The following is a 21260-nucleotide window of genomic DNA, read 5'->3' as shown; positions in this document are numbered from 1 at the left end:
TTCCATAATTTTACTCCAAAAAACATTCAGTTTTTGGTTTAAAAAAAAAAGAAGTTATTTTTTTAATAATTTAAAGACATTATGCTATAAAGTAATTTATTTTATAGAGATTCTTAAAAAAAATTATTTTAGTTACCATTTTTCAAAAATGACAATTTAGTAGTTTTATGATATTTTCACACTTCTCCATTTAAAAAAACTTGTTTATTGGTTATTTATTTTTAAATGTTATGATATATTCTTATATCCCCTTACTTCTCCAATATTATTTTTCAAATATCCCACCCGATTATTTTCAGATGCTACTCAAAAAAGCTTCTCAAAATAATTTAAAAAAATCTTCATTTTCATATATTTTTATTATTTTCAATAGTTTTAAAAAACATTGTAAAATTTTAGATAAGTGATATTTTCATGAAAATAGTTTACAACAAATGGGTCCATAATCATGTTAGGGCAGAAGCAGAGGCGTTTTAAGTGACTCTTGAGCATCATCTGTTCTTATTTCTCTATACCGCAAGCAGAGCTGTTCAGGTTTCGGGATCATACTCTTCCTCTATGAAGGAACTTTTACTCTCACTCAGTTTTCCTCTCCCATTGTGTCCCTTTATCTTCAGCTGAGAATTCAAACTATTATTGCTCATGATGTTAGAAAGAAAAAATTCTGAAAACAGGGTTACAATGCTGGACAGGGCTATAATAAAAAATGTATAATAAAACCAAAATAGATTTCCTAAAACTAGAGAAATAATTAAAGAGTGCCGGAGAATATACGTGTGGCCATATTTCAACGCGATAACTTGGTACTCTTCCTGGATTCTGGAATCATCAATCAAGTGTATGTGTATCTTTGTGTCAAAATTGTGAGGAAACGTCTAAAGGCTTGCCCCGTGAAGTTGTACTGATGCGCACTCCTGCTAGGCGCTAGCCATGTCCCCATATAATTGGGTCTTCCACGTGCTCCTCTGGCATATGAAACATTATCCTTGAGCAGCAGAGCACGTACAGTAACTCAGACGCAGTAAAATTTTTAGCCCTCTGTAGATTAATCAGCATGAAGATGGTGCCTCCTCCTTTGGCAGCGAGTAACATACCAGGCAGCGTGTTTCCGTAGGCCCATGCCAAGTAGAACCTTGAGGCTTGCCAGCATAACATAGGTCACTGCTGAAAAGAGAACGACCCAGAAAAGACTCCACGGAAGAGGATAGTACGGAAAGTGAGCAGCATACACAGGAGTCAACACTCGAATGACCTGAGAATAAGTAACACAGATACGGAATGAGCAGCAAAAAAGGCAAAAAGAAAAATGAAATTTTTAAATCACCAGTGCTCACCACACAAGCAGGAGCAAGAGGAACAAAAGTCAGATGTTTCTTCACACCCTCCGTTTGCATATTCAGGGTCTAGAAATTTGAAACAGCAGAAATATATATATTCGTAAGAAGTGTTATAGCAATGTCACAATAAATAAATAAATCATCTCAAACCTTCAAAGTTGTCAATCACTCTATATATTTATTAAAAAAATAATAACAACAACTCGGAACGCATTAACAATGGGCTTTCCAAAGTGAGTATTGATCTCTTGCTGTCTGATACTCTGAATGCCCACATGCACATTATGCCGGGAACCAGGACCATGCACATTATGCCGAAAACAGCAAATTGCATAGGCAGAAAAATTAGATAAACAATAAGAGATCTCGGAGAACTAATAAATTCCTAAGAAAGACCCAGTTTAAGTGATATAAAGGAATTGAACCATATTTGCTGTCTTCCCTGGTTCAAAACGATGCTATCCAAATACGAAATAGAAGGAAAACAAAGTTTCATTTGATCCCCTTCCAAGCACAACTCATTGAAGCAAATGTCTTCAAAAACGCATTTATCTTTAAATCATGTGTTTCGATATATTTTGGCGTGATGCTAATGAATCCAATCAAGTTTTCAGCTCTGAACAGTCACTTGTATAAATATACAGCAATTATCGCTGACGTGATTCCAAGATGCTGTTTATACGGTTTTTAAGCAATAATCAACCAATTGTAAACCGTGTGGCTGGTGCCCAGAAGGAAGCAGATGAAAAATACCTGTTTGCAAAGGTCTTCAAGGAATTCAGAGTATGCGATGGGTTTAATGTCATTAAATTTGGCGATGAATGAGTGCTTGATAACATCAATAGCTATTTCACATGAATAAACCAAGCCAACATCCTGCACCATCCAAAATATCCATATCAGAAGCAAAGCTGGGTCAAGCGAGGAAATCGGTTCCAACAAAATAAATTGCTTCAATAAATACTTGGTGCTAAAATTTTCTAAGTAATCTTACAAGGAGAAAACTCTTAAACCAGGGGCCCTCTGCTTCCAGAATATTTTGAGCCAGAACGAATAAGATAAATGCTGAAATATGGAATCTCTCAACAGAATCTGCTTGCCAGAAATGAGTATAGAAAAAAGGAAAGAGAGAACAGGAGGAAAAAAAGATCAGACCAAGAAGTTTGGGGTGCAAAAAGAGCAAGAGTAATAAAAACATCATATGCAAAACAGCAATCATATCAACCTCTTCTTTACTTGGCGCATTAAATTAAATAGTTAAAGGTAGATTTCCTAGCAAGCAAGACAGCGCAGAAGAATTAACAGCAAATTATAATTATGACTATACCTGATAAGCCATGTTTAATTGAAAATTTAAACTTAAAAGGAAAAGGTTTTCTCCTGATCCTAGTCATGGGACAAATGAGTATGGGTGAAAAGGTGAGACAGGTCAGCCACATAATCTATATCAAAACTGAATCTCAGCCAAGTTTAAGATTCAAGATATCAAATAAATATTTATTTGGTTGACATAATTATAAGAAAGGCACATAATCCTATCAAAACAAGCATATATTCATGCGAGAACAAGTGTCATGGAAAATAATGTTCACAAATAGCTCTGGAATTGAAACAAACACATCCTATCCTCACAACGCCACAGAGAAAAAATATACAGTAATGTCGCAGAGAAACTCACCAAAGTACACCAAACTGTGAACATTATCCCTACTATATCGCTTGAACACATTGCTCTTGATCTCCGCAAAGTTATTTGACACCAGCAGGGCAAGCAATGCATTGTTGTGAGCAACTATACAGGTTGATAAAGTGATTGCCTGAACTAATAAGATAAAAGAATGAATGAGTGCAAACAGTCAAGGAACCACGTCAGCCTTTGCTCCTTTTCTCTTATGCCTTCACACAGGAAAAATTAATACCCAAACTACTGGCAAAGAAAACTATTATTCCAAAAATAAAGGATATTTGAAGCAGCCACAGCTAAAGACTGATCAGCAATACATCTCCGTATCCAGAATCTCATACTTTCTGATGGACAAGTTGCAAGTCCTTCTGCTGAATGAAATAAGGTTTGCAATACATCCCCATTAAAACTTTGACATAGTTTATCAAATATCTGCAAGAACAATTAAGGATCAGTTATAGCAGCCCGATAATTAGGCAAGCATCAAGAAGTTATACTTCTCCATCACCCAGTTTCTTCAGTCTATTCAGCTCACCTCTAACACATTGTAGACGACATATAATTTGATTGTTCCCTGACCACGGATCATATGATAAATTAAGCTGATATCTGAGGCAACAAAAGTGCAAGGGGGAACACAAATCAAAATCTGATAATTATAAAACAGCCAAAATCTGATAAAACTCTTACCAGTAGTAAAAATGAAAATATATAACATAGGGCATCAAACTATAGTTGTACCTGTTCGCTGCAAAAGAATGACTCCACAAGCCATAATTATAAAACAGCCAAAATCTGATAACTCAATTGCAGACAGATTCTTGAACTGCCTGCCAAAAGCATGATCAGGTCAAATTGTAAATTAAAAATCAAGACAAACTACCAATCTAATAGAACAGAATTCTAACATGGAAGAATCAGGAATGTGTCCAGTAAAAATATTTATTTAAAAAAAAAACCTATACCATTTGGAATTCTCATTGAATCAATTGCATACTTTGGGTTCTCAATCAAAATCACCTTGATTTCTCTCTCTTGAACTACGGCAGATGAGCATTAGCAGGCATATACTAAATCTATACAGCTTATATCATAATTGCAAAACTTGGAAAGCATACACTGTAAGTTGAGCCCATCATAGGCATGCCTAACAACACTTCAGTACACAGAAATAGTATCAAGAAATGGTGGCAAACCTTGTTTTTAGAAGCCTCCAAATGGTCATCACTATCCTTGTTGGCATGATGGTTAAGAGTGACAGAAACGAATCAAAGCAGACGAAGAAACCAACATTTATAAGCTGCAAATGTATTCCATGTTTTAGATGCCATAATGTAGAATTCACATGTATTAATGAAGATATGTGACCACAGATTAACTACTGTCCAGTAAACGCCGAAGGTTTGGAGTTTCACATAACTTTCTTTCTTCACAATTTTTTAAATTTGATCATTATTGGGACGAATACAGGCACCTAAATACCAGGGTGAAAGTCCAAACTCCATAGATTACACCATAGAATTTCAAACAGATATTCCGAACTTTTAAGGGTGAAAGCAAAAGCATACCAATTCACATCTCCATGGTAAGCGGAAGATAGTGTCATAAACTCTTTCTCGTTCTTTCTCATTACCGAGAGTTGTTGTGCTCCGTAGAGAATTTCCATTGTACATTTCCTCCATGAAGCATTTTACTGGTGATTTATCCGCTGAAAACATGTCTAGCATCAACATGCATCAACACAAGGTTAGTTAATAAGAACGAAGAAATGGCATTAGTAAAATAAATTAATAAGACAACAACTTCATGGAGAGAAAGGCGGTTAACAAAGTGCTTACTATGATCAGAAACATCAGACCATATACTAATTTTGAATTATAAAAAAAACAGCTAAAGCATGGCAAAGGATATAATTCTCATGGGAATTGCCCCACATCTCCCACTCTCATCCACTGATATGCAAGCATGGAGATCAATCACCATATGGAACCGTAAGAATAAATCAAGTCATTGGATTACTATATTTTCTACGACATAGAGCAATTCTTATTTCCATGTCTGATAGCAAGGCTACAACACATCACTGTGGGCATGGGACAAAAATGCTTTCCTTTTCCCAACCTCTATCTCTTGAAGCTGATGTACGATCGAGGCGTAACATAAAATGAGCTGCGGTAATTTCAAATGATTCAAGGTATAGATTATGCAAGATGAGGATCTGAATAGATGAGAACGGAGAAGTCGAAAGCTATTTAGATTCAGTAATGATGAATGGACAACATCTTACAGAAGATTTCGATGAATTGATTAAAAAAAAAAATGTGACCTAGTAGAGAAGAAAGACAAACTTTTTAAACCAATATTATGAAACCTTCCCAGGATCGATCATATTAAAGAGCGTAATACACATGCAACAGGGACACATTCACTCACTATTAGGATCTTCCGCCATAAGACGATTCCAATCCAATGATCTTGCCGAGTCTAACTGTGAAACGACATTCCGATGTGGCTCGCTCCTCTCCTTCTCCACCGAACTGGCCATCGCGACACTATCGTCCTTCTCATCACCATCAACATTTGAAGACCCCAAGTCCTCACAATTACCACCATTGACAGTTCTGAGCCTTAGTTCACCAAAATTAAACCCCTCACCAGCACGCACACCCTGGAACTCGGTCTCCGCCACTGGTGCCACTGTACAAACACTCCTTTTACTCTCGTCCGGTGCAATTATCTCCTCGCAGATAACAGTTCCAACCGTATGGTATCCCTGACTGTCGAACTCAAACCCGTTTACGCAACAAGCTGCTCCATGATTGAATAATACTTCCCCGTTCGCCGATGACGAATGTAGATCTCTGGAGTCAGAGGAAACCGAATTAGAATTAACAGTTTCTCGCTCAGCGATCGGATCTTCGGGTATGCAGGGCTCAATAAGCTTCTTCTTCCTGGAGCTTTTGTGCTTGCGCTTCTTCCGGTTAGACTTATCGGGAGAAACCAAAGGGGCAGGCTGGGATTGTTCAGCCGTAACAACGTTGATTCGACTTGGACCCGATTTGGATCGATGGCGGTCAGAGTCATCTTCTTCATGGGAGCTACTGTCGCTGAGAATCTCGAAAGAGAGCTTTCTGCCGGAGGATCGCACCGCCATGACCAAGGAAACCTCAGCCCAAAACAATCAATCAAACAATATTTGAACTAAATAATCGAATTCGCATGGAAATTGAGATTGACATCAAAGAAGGAAGAAGAAGATGAATGATGCTTCGGAGATTCTGAATTGTGTGACACTCCTCTTCGCCATAATGCAGTCCAGCCGGACTCGTCCCATTCGCGCTTCGTGCCTCCCCTGTTCCACATGTACCCATGTACCCCTTCGGTCTTGTATAAGACAAATTTTTTACATTTATTAGTTTTTTTTTAAATTAACCTTATTAATACTTTTTTAAACATAATTAAATAAAAATATTAATACTCTTTTAAACATAATCAATAAAAATAAAAGAGAAAAATATTAAGAAAGATGATTTAGTATTTTAGAGAAAACATATTATATTTTTTATAATTAACTAACTTACCTAATTTCATTAATCTAATCAAATTAGTTAAATAGATCTTATATTAAAGACCGGGAGAGTATTAATTAAATTAATCCAGGTAAATCTACAATTCCTTCCTTTATATTCAGATTCATCATTCATCTAGTTTTGATTTTGAAAACTGGATAAAAGGTATAAAAGTTGTTTTATTGATTATTTTTATAGTATTAAAAAATAATAATGTACAGTGGATTATTTATTTTAAAAACGATTCATACATTTTCAATTAATTAAACTAAAATTTTGGGTAAGAACTAAGAAGTATTGTTAGAATTAGAAAAGAATATGCCCGCTTAAATTAATTTGCGGCACAAAAAAGGCCTATGTTGAATTCGTGGTCTGTATAATATTTTATAGGAAAAATCTCACAAATTGAACTGAAAATTATTGAATTTTAAATTAATGTGTGATTATTTATGAATCAAGGTTATTTTGGTGAGAATTTTATATACATATAGAGTCCTTCTCATTATATATAAACTCAATAAGTGGCCGTCGATAATACATGCATAAGAAAAAAATAAAGAATTCGTCCTGACAAATATGATTTACTTGTCGGTGTCTGCATTTCCAAAATAATATGAATTGACCTCTGTAATTGTGAATGTTTGGCGAGCTAATCCCTATTCCCATTGAAACTTGAAACCATGAAGAAAAAAAAAAAAAGACTGGACTGGCCAGTTCAATCGGTGAGCTGACCTGATAGCCAGCTTTTGAACCGGTGTTAAACCGGTTGAGCCGGTAAGAACTGGTATTAAACCGGGTAACCGATTGGTTTGGGAGGTTACCTGGTTTACTAATTATCCCCCTTCCCAGAGCCAAAACGACAGCATTTTTATTTTAAAAAAAAAAGTCGAATCCAAGTTCGAAATTCAAACTCGCTCTCACCTTTTGCCTCACTGGAGAAGCCATGGATGCTACTAAATGAAGAGGTAGAAGCACAGGAAGTCATAGAAAGGAAAACCCAGAACTTTGTTTAGATCTATGTGTCACTTGGAAGCACAGTTTCGCTCATGGAATACTGGAACGCAAGAAGGAAGATGACAGAGTAGGATGCATGATATGTAGAGAGAACAAAAATGGCAGACTGTGGTCTCAATTCTATTTGAGAAAGAAAGAGAAATTAGAGGAATGAAGCGATTCAATTGAGAAAGAGAAATGCGTGTTTCAAGAAGAAAAGGAAAATTACGTACAGGTCCCACAGAAGGCAATTTATTACTCTGAGGTCTCGTGAAATGTCAAAATCACTGACAAGTCCCAAGGGATCTCAGAGTAATATTTTCGATTTGTAAAATGACATTACTGCCCCTCATATTCTATATTCACATTTGCTCTGTCATTGCGATTTACAACCTCAGCAGTGACTATTAACAACCCAATGAGAGGGCGTTAACAACCCTAGCAGTATCTGTTAACAACTTACTTTATAGAATTATATAACCTCCACATAAGAGTAAATTATAACCAAATAGTATAATACAACAACTTTAACACTAAAATAGGAAGCTTTTTGATATCATTAAGAATTTTAACTAGATCCAATATGATTATAGTAATATTTTAATGCGAAGATCAATTTACAACCTCAACAGCGACTATTAACAACCGAATGAGAGGGCATTAACAACCTAAGCAGTATTCGTTAACAACTTACTTTATAGAATTATATAACCTTCGCATAAGAGTAAATTATAACCAAATAGTATAATACAACAATTTTAACACTAAAATGGGAAGCTTTTTGATATCATTAAGAATTTTAACTACACCCAATAGGATTATAGCAACATTTTAATGCGAAAATTCATTTACAATCTCAACAGTAAGTATTAATAACCTAAGGAGAACTGTTAACAACCTCAGCAGTATTTGTTAACAACTAACTTTATCGGATAATATAACTTCTAACTATAACTAACTAAATTATAACTAAATAGTCTTAAAGTTAATCTTATATAGTTGTTAGAGGTTAATGAGTAATAACGTGGGAGAGAGAAGAATGAGATTAAAATAAAAAAAAGATTTCATCAGTCACGCGAGGAAGAAGAAGGGAATAGGGAAAGAAAAAAAGAAAAAGAAATAAAAAAATTCATATATGTGAATATTATTTTTTATAACTAAAATATGAATATTTTTACTCATTTGAATAAATTGAATTAATACCAGTTTGATCATGATTTAATCCTGATTTGATCTATTAACCCTCAAAAATACTGGTTTACTGACCGTTTTGGTTTTTTTTTTTTAACCTTGCTTGAAACTTCAATAACCCAGGCTTATGAGTCCACATGGACTGCGATGACGAGAAATTGGTGAGGTGGCGTTGAGTCAACCATTAATAATTTAATAAAACGGCTCACGAGCATCGCACCGTCCCTCAGTTTGTTAACTCCCCTGGGCATGATCAGTTTGACTGTTAAACAAGTCAAATTTTAAAGACTGAATCAGGACAGGTTAAACTTTACATATTGAGTGATACTCCTCTATTTTTATTTGTACGGCGAGAAGAAATTTTTTAATTCTAATTATAATGCAGAAAAAAATTATAATTTTACCTTTATTTATCATTATACTTACTTTGTTTTCATAATATTAAATAAGAATAAAATTAAAAAATTGTTGAATTTTAAATAAGAGTTGATAAATTTTAATAATTTTTTATCTGTATAAAATATGTTGAAAGTGATTTATAAATAGAACTAGAGTACTTGAGTTAAAATTTAGAAATTAAATTATTTTTCCTACTAAATAATTAAGTACTACCTCCGGTCCTAATTATAAGACCCAGTTGATTTATTTGAGAAGATTAGGGAAGTAAGTTAAGTTAGTTACTTGTAATAAATAAGTGTTGTCATTCCTAAAATATCCTTGCTAATTAAGTGTATTGGCTAGAACTATCATTATTAGAAGGATTATTTTGGAAAAAAATGTATAAATATAAGAGACAAAATGGATTGGGGCCTTATAATTAGGACCAAACAAAAAGTCAAACGGAGTCTTATAATAAGGACCGGAGGTAGTATTTCAAGTGTTGAGTCAAAAATATAGCATTATACCCACATTTATAAAGTTAACATATTGGGCTTCCTTAACAAAAAAAAACGCTATTGGGCTAATTTATGGTTCCCATGTCTAATCACCTTGACCACATTATTTGCAAAACTAGTTGCTGTATACTTTAGGCTGACGAGGGAGGAGAAGACTTATCCGGTTGCTAACATTTAGACCGTTCAACAAGGATCAAACAATTTCCTGGCAAATAATAATAATAAGGATCAAACGATTTAAACTTCGATTATATTCATCTTAAAATTTGGGTTTTTTCCCCCTTTCTTCCTCTTTTTTATGTAAATATTTTGAATCTTTATCATTTTTTTCACTTTGATTTTGAATCGCCCTTCCTTTTGAATCTTCCATTTGCAAATGTACCTGGAGGAAGATGTTAATACCAATTGGAAGGATAAGGTGGTGCAGGATTAAAGAATTAATAATAACCATTGCAAATGAATTAAAATGAAAAATGCGGGAAGAATATGATGAAAATTGAGAAAATGGATTAAATTGCTTTCACATATACACATATATAGAGAGAGATCCATCAAGGAAATTATTGAACAATCCTATAAAATGAAAACATAATTGAACTAGAAAAAAAAAATCCAAATGAAATCCATCACTCGGTTGTGTGAATAGAAATTTGAACGATTGTATATTTTTCTAATAAATAATGCTATAATTAATATTAATGTGCTCTGTAATTGTTTGTAAGCGATTTAATTTATTTAAGAAAAATGAGATGAAATGAAATTAATTTTGACACACAAAATAACAGTTCTCGTCGTCGTCATCTAGATATAGAATATCAGTATCTTTTTTCAATGAAAATTTAAATATTAATTCATTACATTCTGAACGACTAATTTCTTCTGTTACACTCACGTTGTGTTGGTTGGTTTGGTTGGTTAATCATAATTATCACAAAGGGAATACATGCCATTAATATAGGCTTTTTGTTTTGGATTAATAAAAAAGAAACAGAATGAATATGCATGGAGAATATTATTGCTAGCTTACCCTCCACGGGAAAATACTGATTTGTTTTTTCACAGGTTTGTATGTTAAGTACAGCGTCTAGACCCTCTTCCATTGAATGCTTGCTTTGTGAATTACTACCTCCGGTCCTAATTAGAAGAGCTAGTTGATTAATTTGAGGAGATTAAGGAGATAAGTTAAATTAGTTATTTGTAATAAATAGGTATTGTCTTTCCTAAAATATCATTGCTAATTAAGTTTATTGGTCAGAACTACTATTATTAGAGGGATTACCTTAGAAAAAAATACATAAATATGAGAGACAAAATGGATTGGGGTTTTATAATTAGGACCAAAATAAAAGTCGAACGAGTTCCTATATTAAAGACCAAAAGTATTATTTCTCTTGCCAGTGCCAACTAAGCTTTAGTTTCTCTCCATGTGCACTTTCATGCAGCCTACGATACCTGACAACAACAAAAAACCTGTGGAACCCTTTTGTTATGAATTTGAATATTGTCTGCGGAAAAACTATAATTGGAGAGATTTAATTTTCTCCATCAATAATACGGGCTAAACAGATTTGCCAAACAAGCACAAACAGTAATTCTTCCATTTATTTTTATAAGATTAAAATTAATTCTCAGGAATGAGATATTTATCGTTACCCATATCAACCAACAAAATATCATTCAAGCAAACAATCAGGCCAGTGCTTTACGAACATAATAAGCATATTGAGTTAATCAATCAATAAAATCATGGTTATATTTTATTTTTTTTATTTTTTTGGGTCATTGATCCTGAAAAGACATCGTTTTGAGTTAAAATAAATAATTTGTTGTCTATATACTTGTGAATTTATTTAAATATTATTTTAATTATGACTAGTCTAATCCACCCTGTTTTTTTTTAACCGAAACTCCCGATTTGAATTATTAACCTGTGAATTAGTGTGTTGACTGATTTATAGACCGATCCAGTTTTATTGAGCATCAAAATAATGATGTTGAAATTGGAGTAGGACCATAGAATGAAGCATGGGTAAAAAGCAATGAGATTCATTGGGGAAGCGTGAGGCCCGAATCTCATATAGTGGGCAACTAATAAAGAATATAAACACTGGCATTGTCAAGCCCCCCACCCTCCCCGAAAACGCACTGCACTCAATAGTCAATATGCCTCCCTTTTTTCTTGGCCACAGCCTCCCCTTTTCTTTTCCTTTCTTTTCTTTTCCTTTTTTCATGTATAAATATCTTCTGCCAAAGACAATCATATTTAAGATACTATAAACTACTAAATGTGAGTATTTTTTTCAGCACAGATTTCAATCTTGATTCGTCAGGTTGTGAGGGACTAATATTTTTGCTAGTCCCAATCCCAACTTTTATACCTTTTTTTTCTTTAGATGGTAGAACGTTGAGAAGAGGGGTACTTCAGGGGATTAAGGTTCAAACTCATCATCTCTTCTCCAATCTGGTCTACCTCTCAAGTACTACTTCCGGTCCTTAATATAAGACCTTGTTTGACTTTTATTTTGGTCATAAATATAAGATCCCAATTCACTTTGTCTCTCATATTTATACATTTTTTTTCCAAAGTAATACATCTAACAATGATAGTTCTGGATAACAAACTTGATTAGTAAGGATATTTTAAGAAAAATAACACCTATTTATTATAAATAACTAACTTAACTAAGTTTTTTAATTTCTCTAAATTAGTCAACTGGGTTTTATAATTAGGATCAAAGATAGTAATATCTTCGCTCATTTCTTGTAGCCACATAAAAGGTTTCATGCTTCTATTGGCATTACTTAACTTAGTTATAGGATCAGAATTAGATTTCCCCTTCTTTGAACATTAAAAAAAAAAAATGTCATTATGTTAATTATGGAGAGCTAGAATAACGCATTTTTCCTTCTCTGAACGTAATCGAAGGGTTGCTTAAGGTAAACGGTGCATTGTGGGGGAGGCGAACATAGGGTCCCCCAATCTGGAAGAGTAACGAGTGAATGAGAAAGAAAGTAACGAAAAAGCGCAAAAAGGCAAAGCACTTTGAAGGGTTCAGAGCAGTCGCTTTTGACTCGAATGTTTATGTGATGGAACTGGGTACGTGGGGCCCGCCACAACTACCGTTTCCTTTTCTCCGTTTTTTTTTTTTTTGACCTCGCTTTCCTCCACTTTTCTACTGCCAATCCATGGCCATTCTCCCCACTGAAAACACCATTAAATATAATTATTTTGAAAAATACTAAAATTAAATCGAGACTTACTTGATAAAAGCCATTTGTTGTGATTCAAAATATACAGGGTTAATACAGATTTTAGTCTCTCAAGTTTCCTCTCATTTTGATTTTAGTCCCTCAAGGGCCAACATAGTCTAAGTTTTATTATATCATAAGAATCAATGTTATAAATAAATAAAAATTTCAGGGACCAAAACTTATGATTTAAAATTTGAGAGACCAAAACCAAAATGAAAACAAACTTGAGGGATCAGAGTTTGTATTAACCCTACAAATAATTAAATCATAATTAAATTATCAAACAAATCTAATGATTGTCCAAGCTCATTCTGTAATAGTATTAGATTTATCAATACTATTTCTTTCAGTTTTTCATGTAAGAATTACTTAATTAGTTTGGATAAATTAAGAAATTCAAATAAATAAATAAATTATAACAAGTGTGACATAATTTTTTAAAATACTATTATATAATTTTAAATTATATATCAATTTATGATTAAGATAAATTAGCTTAAAAAATGATAAATAAGAAATAACATAAATTGAGATATTATATTGAAAATTAATCTAACTCCCAACTAACTCTTAGTACAAAGAATTCTTAACTAACTCTTATATTAATATTTATAAATAGCATATATAGTATAAAGAGCAAGAATTTAAATTCCAATTTGAATCCTGCTTCGTCATAGGGGTGTTTACGGGACGGGACGGGACTGAGACCGGCCCGTTCCGATCCCGTCTCGGTGAACAGAACGGGACAGAGATTTTGTCTCGTGTCCCGTCCCGTCCCGATTCTATCCCGATCCCGAGCCGGGACGGGACCAAGACGTCCTGCTTCTTCTTTTTTATATATAAAATACTATAATTTTTTTATGAATTTTTTTATGTTATAATACTTATTTTTTATTGGGCTTCTAAAGATAAAAACATTATAAAAAATATTATGTAGAAAGCTCAATTATATAGGATAAAAAGGTGTAAAAATAATACTGTAAAAAAATACAGTAAAAAAACTGTATAATAATTTTATGAATTATTTTATTGAGAAATGAGATTTTTTTGAGATAATACTACAACTTAAGAGCTACAAAACACCATAAAAATAAAATTTATTATTAATAAGTAAATTGAATAATCTAATAATAATTATTAATAAATAATTTTTTTAAAAAAATCCCGGGAAGGGACGGGATCACCCCGTCCCGCGTCTTGTCCCGTCCCGGTTAGTGTCTCGTCCTATCCCGTTTTTGTCTTGTCCTGAAATCTTTTTATCCTGTCCTATCCCATTCTGAACTCACTAAAATTAAAACAGGACAAATTGAACACTCCTACTTGATCGTATAGTTAAAGAGTATAGTCCCTTTCACATGCACACATAAAACTTTCTTGGCATGTGATCCTGTTTTGACTTATTTATCTTACTGACACTTTCCGTTCTGCGTATATTTCTGTTATTTAAACCAAGTTGGTCCTTTCTTTCCCATTCCCTCTCATCTCCAAAATAGTATCAAGACTACCCTCTGTCAGTATCGACGCCTAACTTATGCAAATTATAAGTAGTGTAATACATCTATCATCACGCGAAATTTTTATATATTAATGATAACACAATAATTAACATGTGAAATAAAAAAGGAAACCATGCTGGAAATAAAAATACACAATAAAGATAATTTTTATGAGTGGTTTCATCATAATTAATAATTTAAAATAAAGAGTATAAATAAGAACTTAAAAGATTTAAAGATATATTAAGATAAACCTCACACAGTCATTTCATCAAATATGTAAGAAAATTAAATTCTCTTTGTTTTGATTCTAAATAAATCAGTATTGGATATGAGGATGTTTTTATAAAGTCTGTATTTGCAGAGTTCTCTTTTTGTTCCAAAAAAAAAAATTGAGGCGGAAGTTCAAAATTAGCTGCATCAGCATGGCTCTCAATTTTGTAAGTAATGTCTCTAGTTGCACTTTTTTATAATATTTTATATTAAAATACTTTTTTAAATCTAAATATAAAATTTATTTTATAAGGTAAATTACACAACAAAATGATACACTTAAAATGATACATTTAGTACCGGAGTAGTACTAAACTAAATGTGGATGGTGTAAGATGTTTATTCGATCCAGATTTGTGATATCAGCTACGATAATGATACCCAAAATAGTAGGTATAGTAAAACCATTTTGAGCAGCTGGTAATAATAATATGTGCGTATATATTCTTTGACCAATTAAATTTGTTATTAGTATAAAAATACTATCTCCGTCTTAATTATAAGACTAAGCTAACGGATCTGAGGAGATTAAGAAAATAATTGAGTTAGTTATTTGTAATAAATAGGTGTTGTTTTTCCTAAAATATCTTTACTAATCAACTATATTGGATAGAAATATAATTATTAGAAGGACTACCTTAGAAAAAAAAATACATAAATATGAGAGACAAAATGGATTGGAATCTTATATTTAGAACTAAAATAAAAAACAAACAAATTCTTATATTAAGAACCGGAGATAGTATTTTTTAAAATAATTAAACTATGTCAACGACTAATCAAAATATATTGTAAAATTTTAATTGCATTTTCCCATCATTTAAACCAAAATTAAATAATTAACAGTACTTCATATTTGTAATATAAAGTTTTTTTTGCAGCGCGGCTATGTAACAGAGGCAGTAGTTAATAGGATCTTTAACCCTATCCTTTGGGATTTACGCTGCGTTCTCCTTCGTTCGTTTGGCTATTTTTAGCGCCAAGTTTGTTGGTTGGTTTGTCGGAGGCTCCGTGATCACCCTGGTCCCTGGAGGCTCGCTTCTCTTTCCCTGCTCTTCTCCTTTCCATTCCCATTGCTCGTTCCCTCACTCCTCGCTTCCTTTCTCTCCTACTTTCCGATCCTAAAAGTTCGCACTTCTTCTTCCTTCATGGAAGCCATGTCTGTGACCTCTTCTTCCACTTCCTCCTTCTTGTCAATCTCACTCAACCCCACCGCCGCCTCAAAACCAACCTATTTCAGGCTTCAATCGCATCAGCCCTTATTCAAGCCTATCAAATGCATCCAATCCCATATCCCTCATTCAAACTCTGTGGAACCAAACCCTCGAAACTCTGCTTCTGGCTTTGGATGCTCTGCTGTCACTTTCTCGGCATCGCAAACCGCCGAGCTGGTTTCTTCGAAGCTTCAGTGCTTGGTCGATGAATTTCGAGGTTTGTCTGAGCCCATCGATCGCGTCAAGCGTCTGTTGCATTATGCGAATCTTCTTCCCCCTATGGAGGATTCAGCCCGCGTCGACTCGAATCGAGTCATGGGTTGCACTGCGCAGGTTTGGTTGGAAGTGAGAATCGACAGCGAAGGGAAGATGAGATTTGCGGCTGATAGTGACTCAGAAATCTCAAGGGGGTTTTGCTCATGCTTGGTTTGGATGCTCGACGGGTGCGTTGCAGAGGAGGTTTTGAAGGTGAAAACGGATGATTTGGTGGCTCTTAACGTTGGTTTACCTGGAAGTGAGCGTTCAAGAGTAAATACTTGGCATAACGTTCTGATTAGTATGCAGAAAAGAACAAAGCAACTGATAGCAGAGAGGGAAGGCAAACCGCCCTTTGAGCCTTTTCCCTCCTTGATCGTGGCTGCTGATGGAGTTCATCCTAAAGGTAGCTACGCCGAAGCTCAGGTTAGCAATATCTCGCCGACCTTTTAGTTCTCTCTGACTTGCGCTGTATATCTAGTCAACATTTTTTTTTTGAAAAATAATTTCTCAATGGGCATGATTAAAGTGAATTGAAATTCACAATAACAGCATCTTTTTTTGTATGAAGTTATATCAAGTGTCGACTGTTGATAATGTTCAATGGGCATAACTGTAAGCTTGAAACAAACAATTTGTTTCGTTTGCGGCGTGGCTTGGTTTTTATTTTAAAGAAACTGTTTGTCCACGTACACACAGGCGCAGAAACATGGACTGAAATTTTGGGTTAAATACGGCTACCATGGTAATACTCAGTGAGGACGATGGTGATTATCTACAATTGGGATAACTTCTTAACTTTCTGAATGATTTTCTCTTGTAAAATCTACTACTAGAACCCTTACAACTGTTGCCCGAGAAAGGTGGTATCTTTTCTAAATATGACTCTTCTAGCATAAAAAAAGCGAAGAAATGCCTCAATTCACAATTCTTGGCGGAATCATCTTATCTGTCCAAGGAAGATATGAGAGAACCGCTGTTAGTTTGTGCCTTTTTCTGTTGTAACAATCTGATGCGTGATGATTTTGTCTTCTTTCATGATTGTTAGTCAGTGGTGAACATTTAAATTTTGGTCTTCCTCTTGGTTATTTTCATTGACTTCCCAACTAAAACAACTTCTATTTAACAAGCTTTTGGAGAATTTACAATATCTCATTTACAAATGGGGAAAGATGCCTTGGAAGTTGAATTAATGTTATGCTTGCTTCTTCTGAAAGTTTCATGTTTCACAATGATGCCATGTAATCACAGGATAAGCTATAAGCCCGTTTACTACATCTGGGCAATCATGTTCATTGCACAGTAAACAGGCGTGGAATATTAACCTGACAGCATTAAATACCTAATTTCCTTCTAGCTTTCTTGCAGGCAAAATACCTTTCACCAGATGATTTAAAGATTAATGAACTTGCCAGTGTGCTCAAGGAGAAGAAAATTGGCGTTGTTGCACACTTCTACATGGATCCTGAAGTTCAAGGCATCTTAACTGCTGCTCAGGAGCAGTGGCCTCATATCCATATATCTGACTCATTAGTCATGGCAGATTCAGCTGTCAAAATGGCAAAAGCTGGGTGCCAATTCATAACAGTGTTAGGTGTGGATTTTATGTCAGAAAACGTGCGTGCTATCCTTGACCAAGCTGGTTTTGGCGAGGTATGCCTTTCTATTGTATTTTTCTTAGTTTTGAACCTAGCCATCGGTTAAGGTAATGCAGAGGTGATGCTGACATGTGAAGCTTGTCTAAAAAGAACTCTATATTGCACTTCCCTCGTAACGTTGGTGCATAGCTTGTATTACCCATTTCCCATGTGTTACAAGAAAAGATATTGAATAAGTTCAGTATTGGCGCAACATATTAGTCGGTAATCCTTGAAATTCTTCTCTTTGGGAATTACATGCAGGTTGGTGTGTATAGGATGTCAAATGAACGTATTGGTTGCTCTCTGGCTGATGCTGCTGCCACTCCTACGTATATGAAATATCTCGATGCAGCTTCTAGTTCTCCTCCTTCTTTGCATGTTATATACATTAATACTAAGTTAGAGACAAAAGCATATGCTCATGAGCTTGTGCCAACAATAACCTGTACTTCGTCAAATGTTGTCCAGACTATTCTACAGGTTAGTAGGATACAAACTCTTGATATTGCTCTTTGGCTTTGTAATCTCAAATGGATGCATCATGTGATGAGCACCAAAGAGCCCTTTTTTATTCTTTTATTTATGTGTATGTAGCTCTCGTTTTGTGCAGGCTTTTGCTCAAATACCTGCTTTGAACATATGGTATGGACCTGATTCCTACATGGGTGCAAATATCAAAGAGCTGTTCCAGCAGATGACAGAAATGACTGATGAAGAGATTGCTGAGCTACATCCAGAGCACAATCGAGACTCTATTAGATTGCTACTACCCCGACTGCACTATTATCAGGTAAGATCTTATAGAAATATTTGAAAAGCTAAGATACAGTTGAGTTTGTATGCATTTGGATTGGAAGTGATTATATGAACCGTCTTCATGCTCATCCTTCAACTGTTTATGGCTAACTCCGAGCTTTCCCCCCTCACTTCTTTTGATGCTTGACAATGACGACACCTTGATTGATATTTCCATTCATATTCTATATTTTCCTTTCCTCCCATTTTCTAACTTCCAGCTATTGGGACTTCGTTATGTTTTTCTTTTCGAGTTCAGATCTTAATTTTTGACGCATGACTTGTAGAAATTTTCCATTCTACCAGTTTTACACGAGATTTTTCCTGTAATGCTTGAATATCACTTTTGGTTCACCAATTTTACTCTTGAGATTTTTCCTGTAATGCTTGAATATCGCTTTTGGTTCATTTCCCCTTTTTCAAGAGGACTTGAATGTATAGCTAACTTGCCATTTTCATCAACATGTTCTTTTGTGTTTTTCCTAGTTCTAACCATTCTAGTTCTATATTATTCATTTCCTTACTATGGACTCCTGATGTCAGGATGGAACATGCATTGTACATCATCTTTTTGGGCATGAAGTAGTGAAAAAGATAAAAGAAATGTATTGTGACGCATTCCTTACTGCACATCTTGAGGTCCCTGGAGAAATGTTTTCCCTGGCTATGGAAGCAAAAAGAAGGGGAATGGGCGTGGTTGGCTCCACCCAGAACATCTTAGATTTCATAAAGGAGAGGGTTCGAGAAGCATTAGATAGAAATGTAAATGATCATCTCCAATTTGTTTTAGGAACAGAATCTGGGATGATAACTTCAATTGTGGCAGCAGTACGTAATTTGTTAGAGCCTACAAAATCATCTTCTCCAGGAGCAAAAATTACTGTTGAAATCGTCTTTCCAGTTTCATCAGACTCAATTTCAAGAACTTCCTCAAGTTCGACCTCAAGCCCACAATCCATTGCGAGTGATATTGTACTTCCTGTTGTACCTGGAGTAGCGAGCGGGGAGGGTTGTTCCATTCATGGTGGCTGTGCGTCCTGTCCATACATGAAGGTAGGACTCGCCGCTTTGTCTAGCAGAGTACTTTATCTGCTTAGATATTACTTTCTCCATGAACGACAAATTTTAAAAACTGATTTACAGTTGGGTTAATAACTGCAATCTGCAAGTAATTGAGAACTGTAGTTATAAAGGTTGGTCATCGGGGAATGGCTTGAGCATCCAAACTATAATATATCAATGTTCAAATATTATTTGTAAGAGGAGTCTTCTGATGTTCCTTTTTAATTTTCCAGATGAATTCTCTTGATTCACTTCTAAAAGTTTGCCATCACCTCCCTGATGAGAAAGCTGACCTTTCTGAGTACAAGGCAGACCGATTTACATTGCAGACTCCAAATGGGAAATCAGTAGCAGATATTGGATGTGAGCCAATTTGCACATGAGGAACTTCCAGGTTAGTTTTCTTTAAGGGGGAAATCTTTTTCTTGTTGATGTGAGACAATATACTGTTAGATTCACCTTCGGATGCTTCCACAGGCTACTAAAAAGCTTCCGGAGAAGCTAGTCAGTCAGATTCTTGATTCCTAAGACAGTGGAGGGTTGAGGTCAAAAAGATGAGAAGGAGGTGGAGGTGAAGACAGAAGCATGTGCTGCTAATTAACTTGTAAACAATCCTCAATGGAAACATATTCTAGGACCGTGCGAGGATTTTTCTTAAAGCGTGGTTGCTACAACCAGAATCTGTTGTATGATAATTATGTTTCATGTGGGAAGGTTCTTAAATTGCTTACTTACAATGGTCACGAAATATAGTTTGCTTGCTATCAGATAAAAAGGAATGTAATAAAATTTTTGGTTTCTATCCCTCGCCTCTCCTCTCCATGATTGAAATGTTAGTACTGTGCAGGCGTCTGGCATCATGTTTTTCTTTTTGTTTTTGAAAGTTAGAAGTGCTTCCTTAATAACTTGGAGGCTTCAAATGCAGCAGAACTGAATCGTCCGATACTCAGCTGTTGCATACCGAAAAGAACCGATCGGTTCACTGAAGTGAGGCATGGCTGACCAATGGCTCATGAATTTCTCTCAGCAATCAATGCACAGAAAAGATGGAAATCTCATCATTTACTTTGACAGATTTAAATGAATCACTTTTTAAGCTGGAAATGGAACCTCTCCATAATTTTTTTTCAAGTCAGTAGGCTATATTATTGTCAACTGATAAACAAGGTAGAGAAACCTGGATTCAGCCATTCAGGAGGGTAATGAGAATTCTAGTTTCTTTCATGCTACTCTTTTGAAAAGTAGAAGGCAAGGCAATAATATATATGTATATGTATATGTATATATGCAGTTTGCTGATGAAGGTCACAGGCAAGGCAATAATATATATGTATATGTATATGTATATATGCAGTTTGCTGATGAAGGTCACAGAATAACAGAGAAACCGACCATTATAAATCATGCAATGGATTTCTACCCCAAAAAAAAAAAAAAAATTATCCTCGAAGTCTACTATTCCTGGAGACAAAAATGTAACCGAGACTACTGGACCTCGTATATTTGTGTGATGAGAAAATTAAATATGAAATTTTTACGATATCCTTGTACTTAATTTTTCAGTCTAGAGTTATGGGTAATTTTTTCTTTGGATTGTACTATC

The 21260-nt window shown here is 34.7% G+C and overlaps 2 protein-coding genes across 2 annotated transcripts; one reads left to right on the top strand and one right to left on the bottom strand.

Moving 5' to 3' along the window:
* Nucleotides 1-941: 941 nt before the first annotated feature.
* Nucleotides 942-6369, bottom strand: LOC114723082 (protein POLLEN DEFECTIVE IN GUIDANCE 1). The gene is made up of 11 exons (XM_028909225.1): nucleotides 5455-6369; nucleotides 4590-4741; nucleotides 4218-4321; nucleotides 3763-3851; nucleotides 3557-3630; nucleotides 3303-3453; nucleotides 3016-3183; nucleotides 2332-2429; nucleotides 2091-2213; nucleotides 1335-1403; nucleotides 942-1252 (listed from the first exon to the last, which is right to left on the bottom strand). The coding sequence occupies exons 1-11, from the start codon at nucleotides 6173-6175 to the stop codon at nucleotides 1046-1048; spliced, it is 1956 nt and encodes a 651-aa protein (XP_028765058.1). The 5' UTR covers nucleotides 6176-6369; the 3' UTR covers nucleotides 942-1045.
* Nucleotides 6370-15721: 9352 nt separating this feature from the next.
* Nucleotides 15722-20465, top strand: LOC114723081 (quinolinate synthase, chloroplastic). Its single transcript, XM_028909224.1, is given in 8 exon segments — nucleotides 15722-16586; nucleotides 17529-17813; nucleotides 18062-18280; nucleotides 18411-18590; nucleotides 19139-19648; nucleotides 19891-20026; nucleotides 20029-20051; nucleotides 20135-20465. Coding segments are annotated over 8 exon segments (2151 nt in total). The 5' UTR covers nucleotides 15722-15839; the 3' UTR covers nucleotides 20186-20465.
* The last annotated feature ends 795 nt before the right edge of the window (nucleotides 20466-21260 follow it).

This window comes from Neltuma alba, unplaced genomic scaffold, assembly GCF_004799145.2.
Source record: "Neltuma alba isolate B1F8T4 unplaced genomic scaffold, ASM479914v2 tig00012124_pilon, whole genome shotgun sequence".
Lineage (NCBI taxonomy): Eukaryota > Viridiplantae > Streptophyta > Magnoliopsida > Fabales > Fabaceae > Neltuma > Neltuma alba.
Note: the sequence above shows the minus strand (reverse complement) of the source record. Positions and strands in the feature narration are given on the sequence as shown.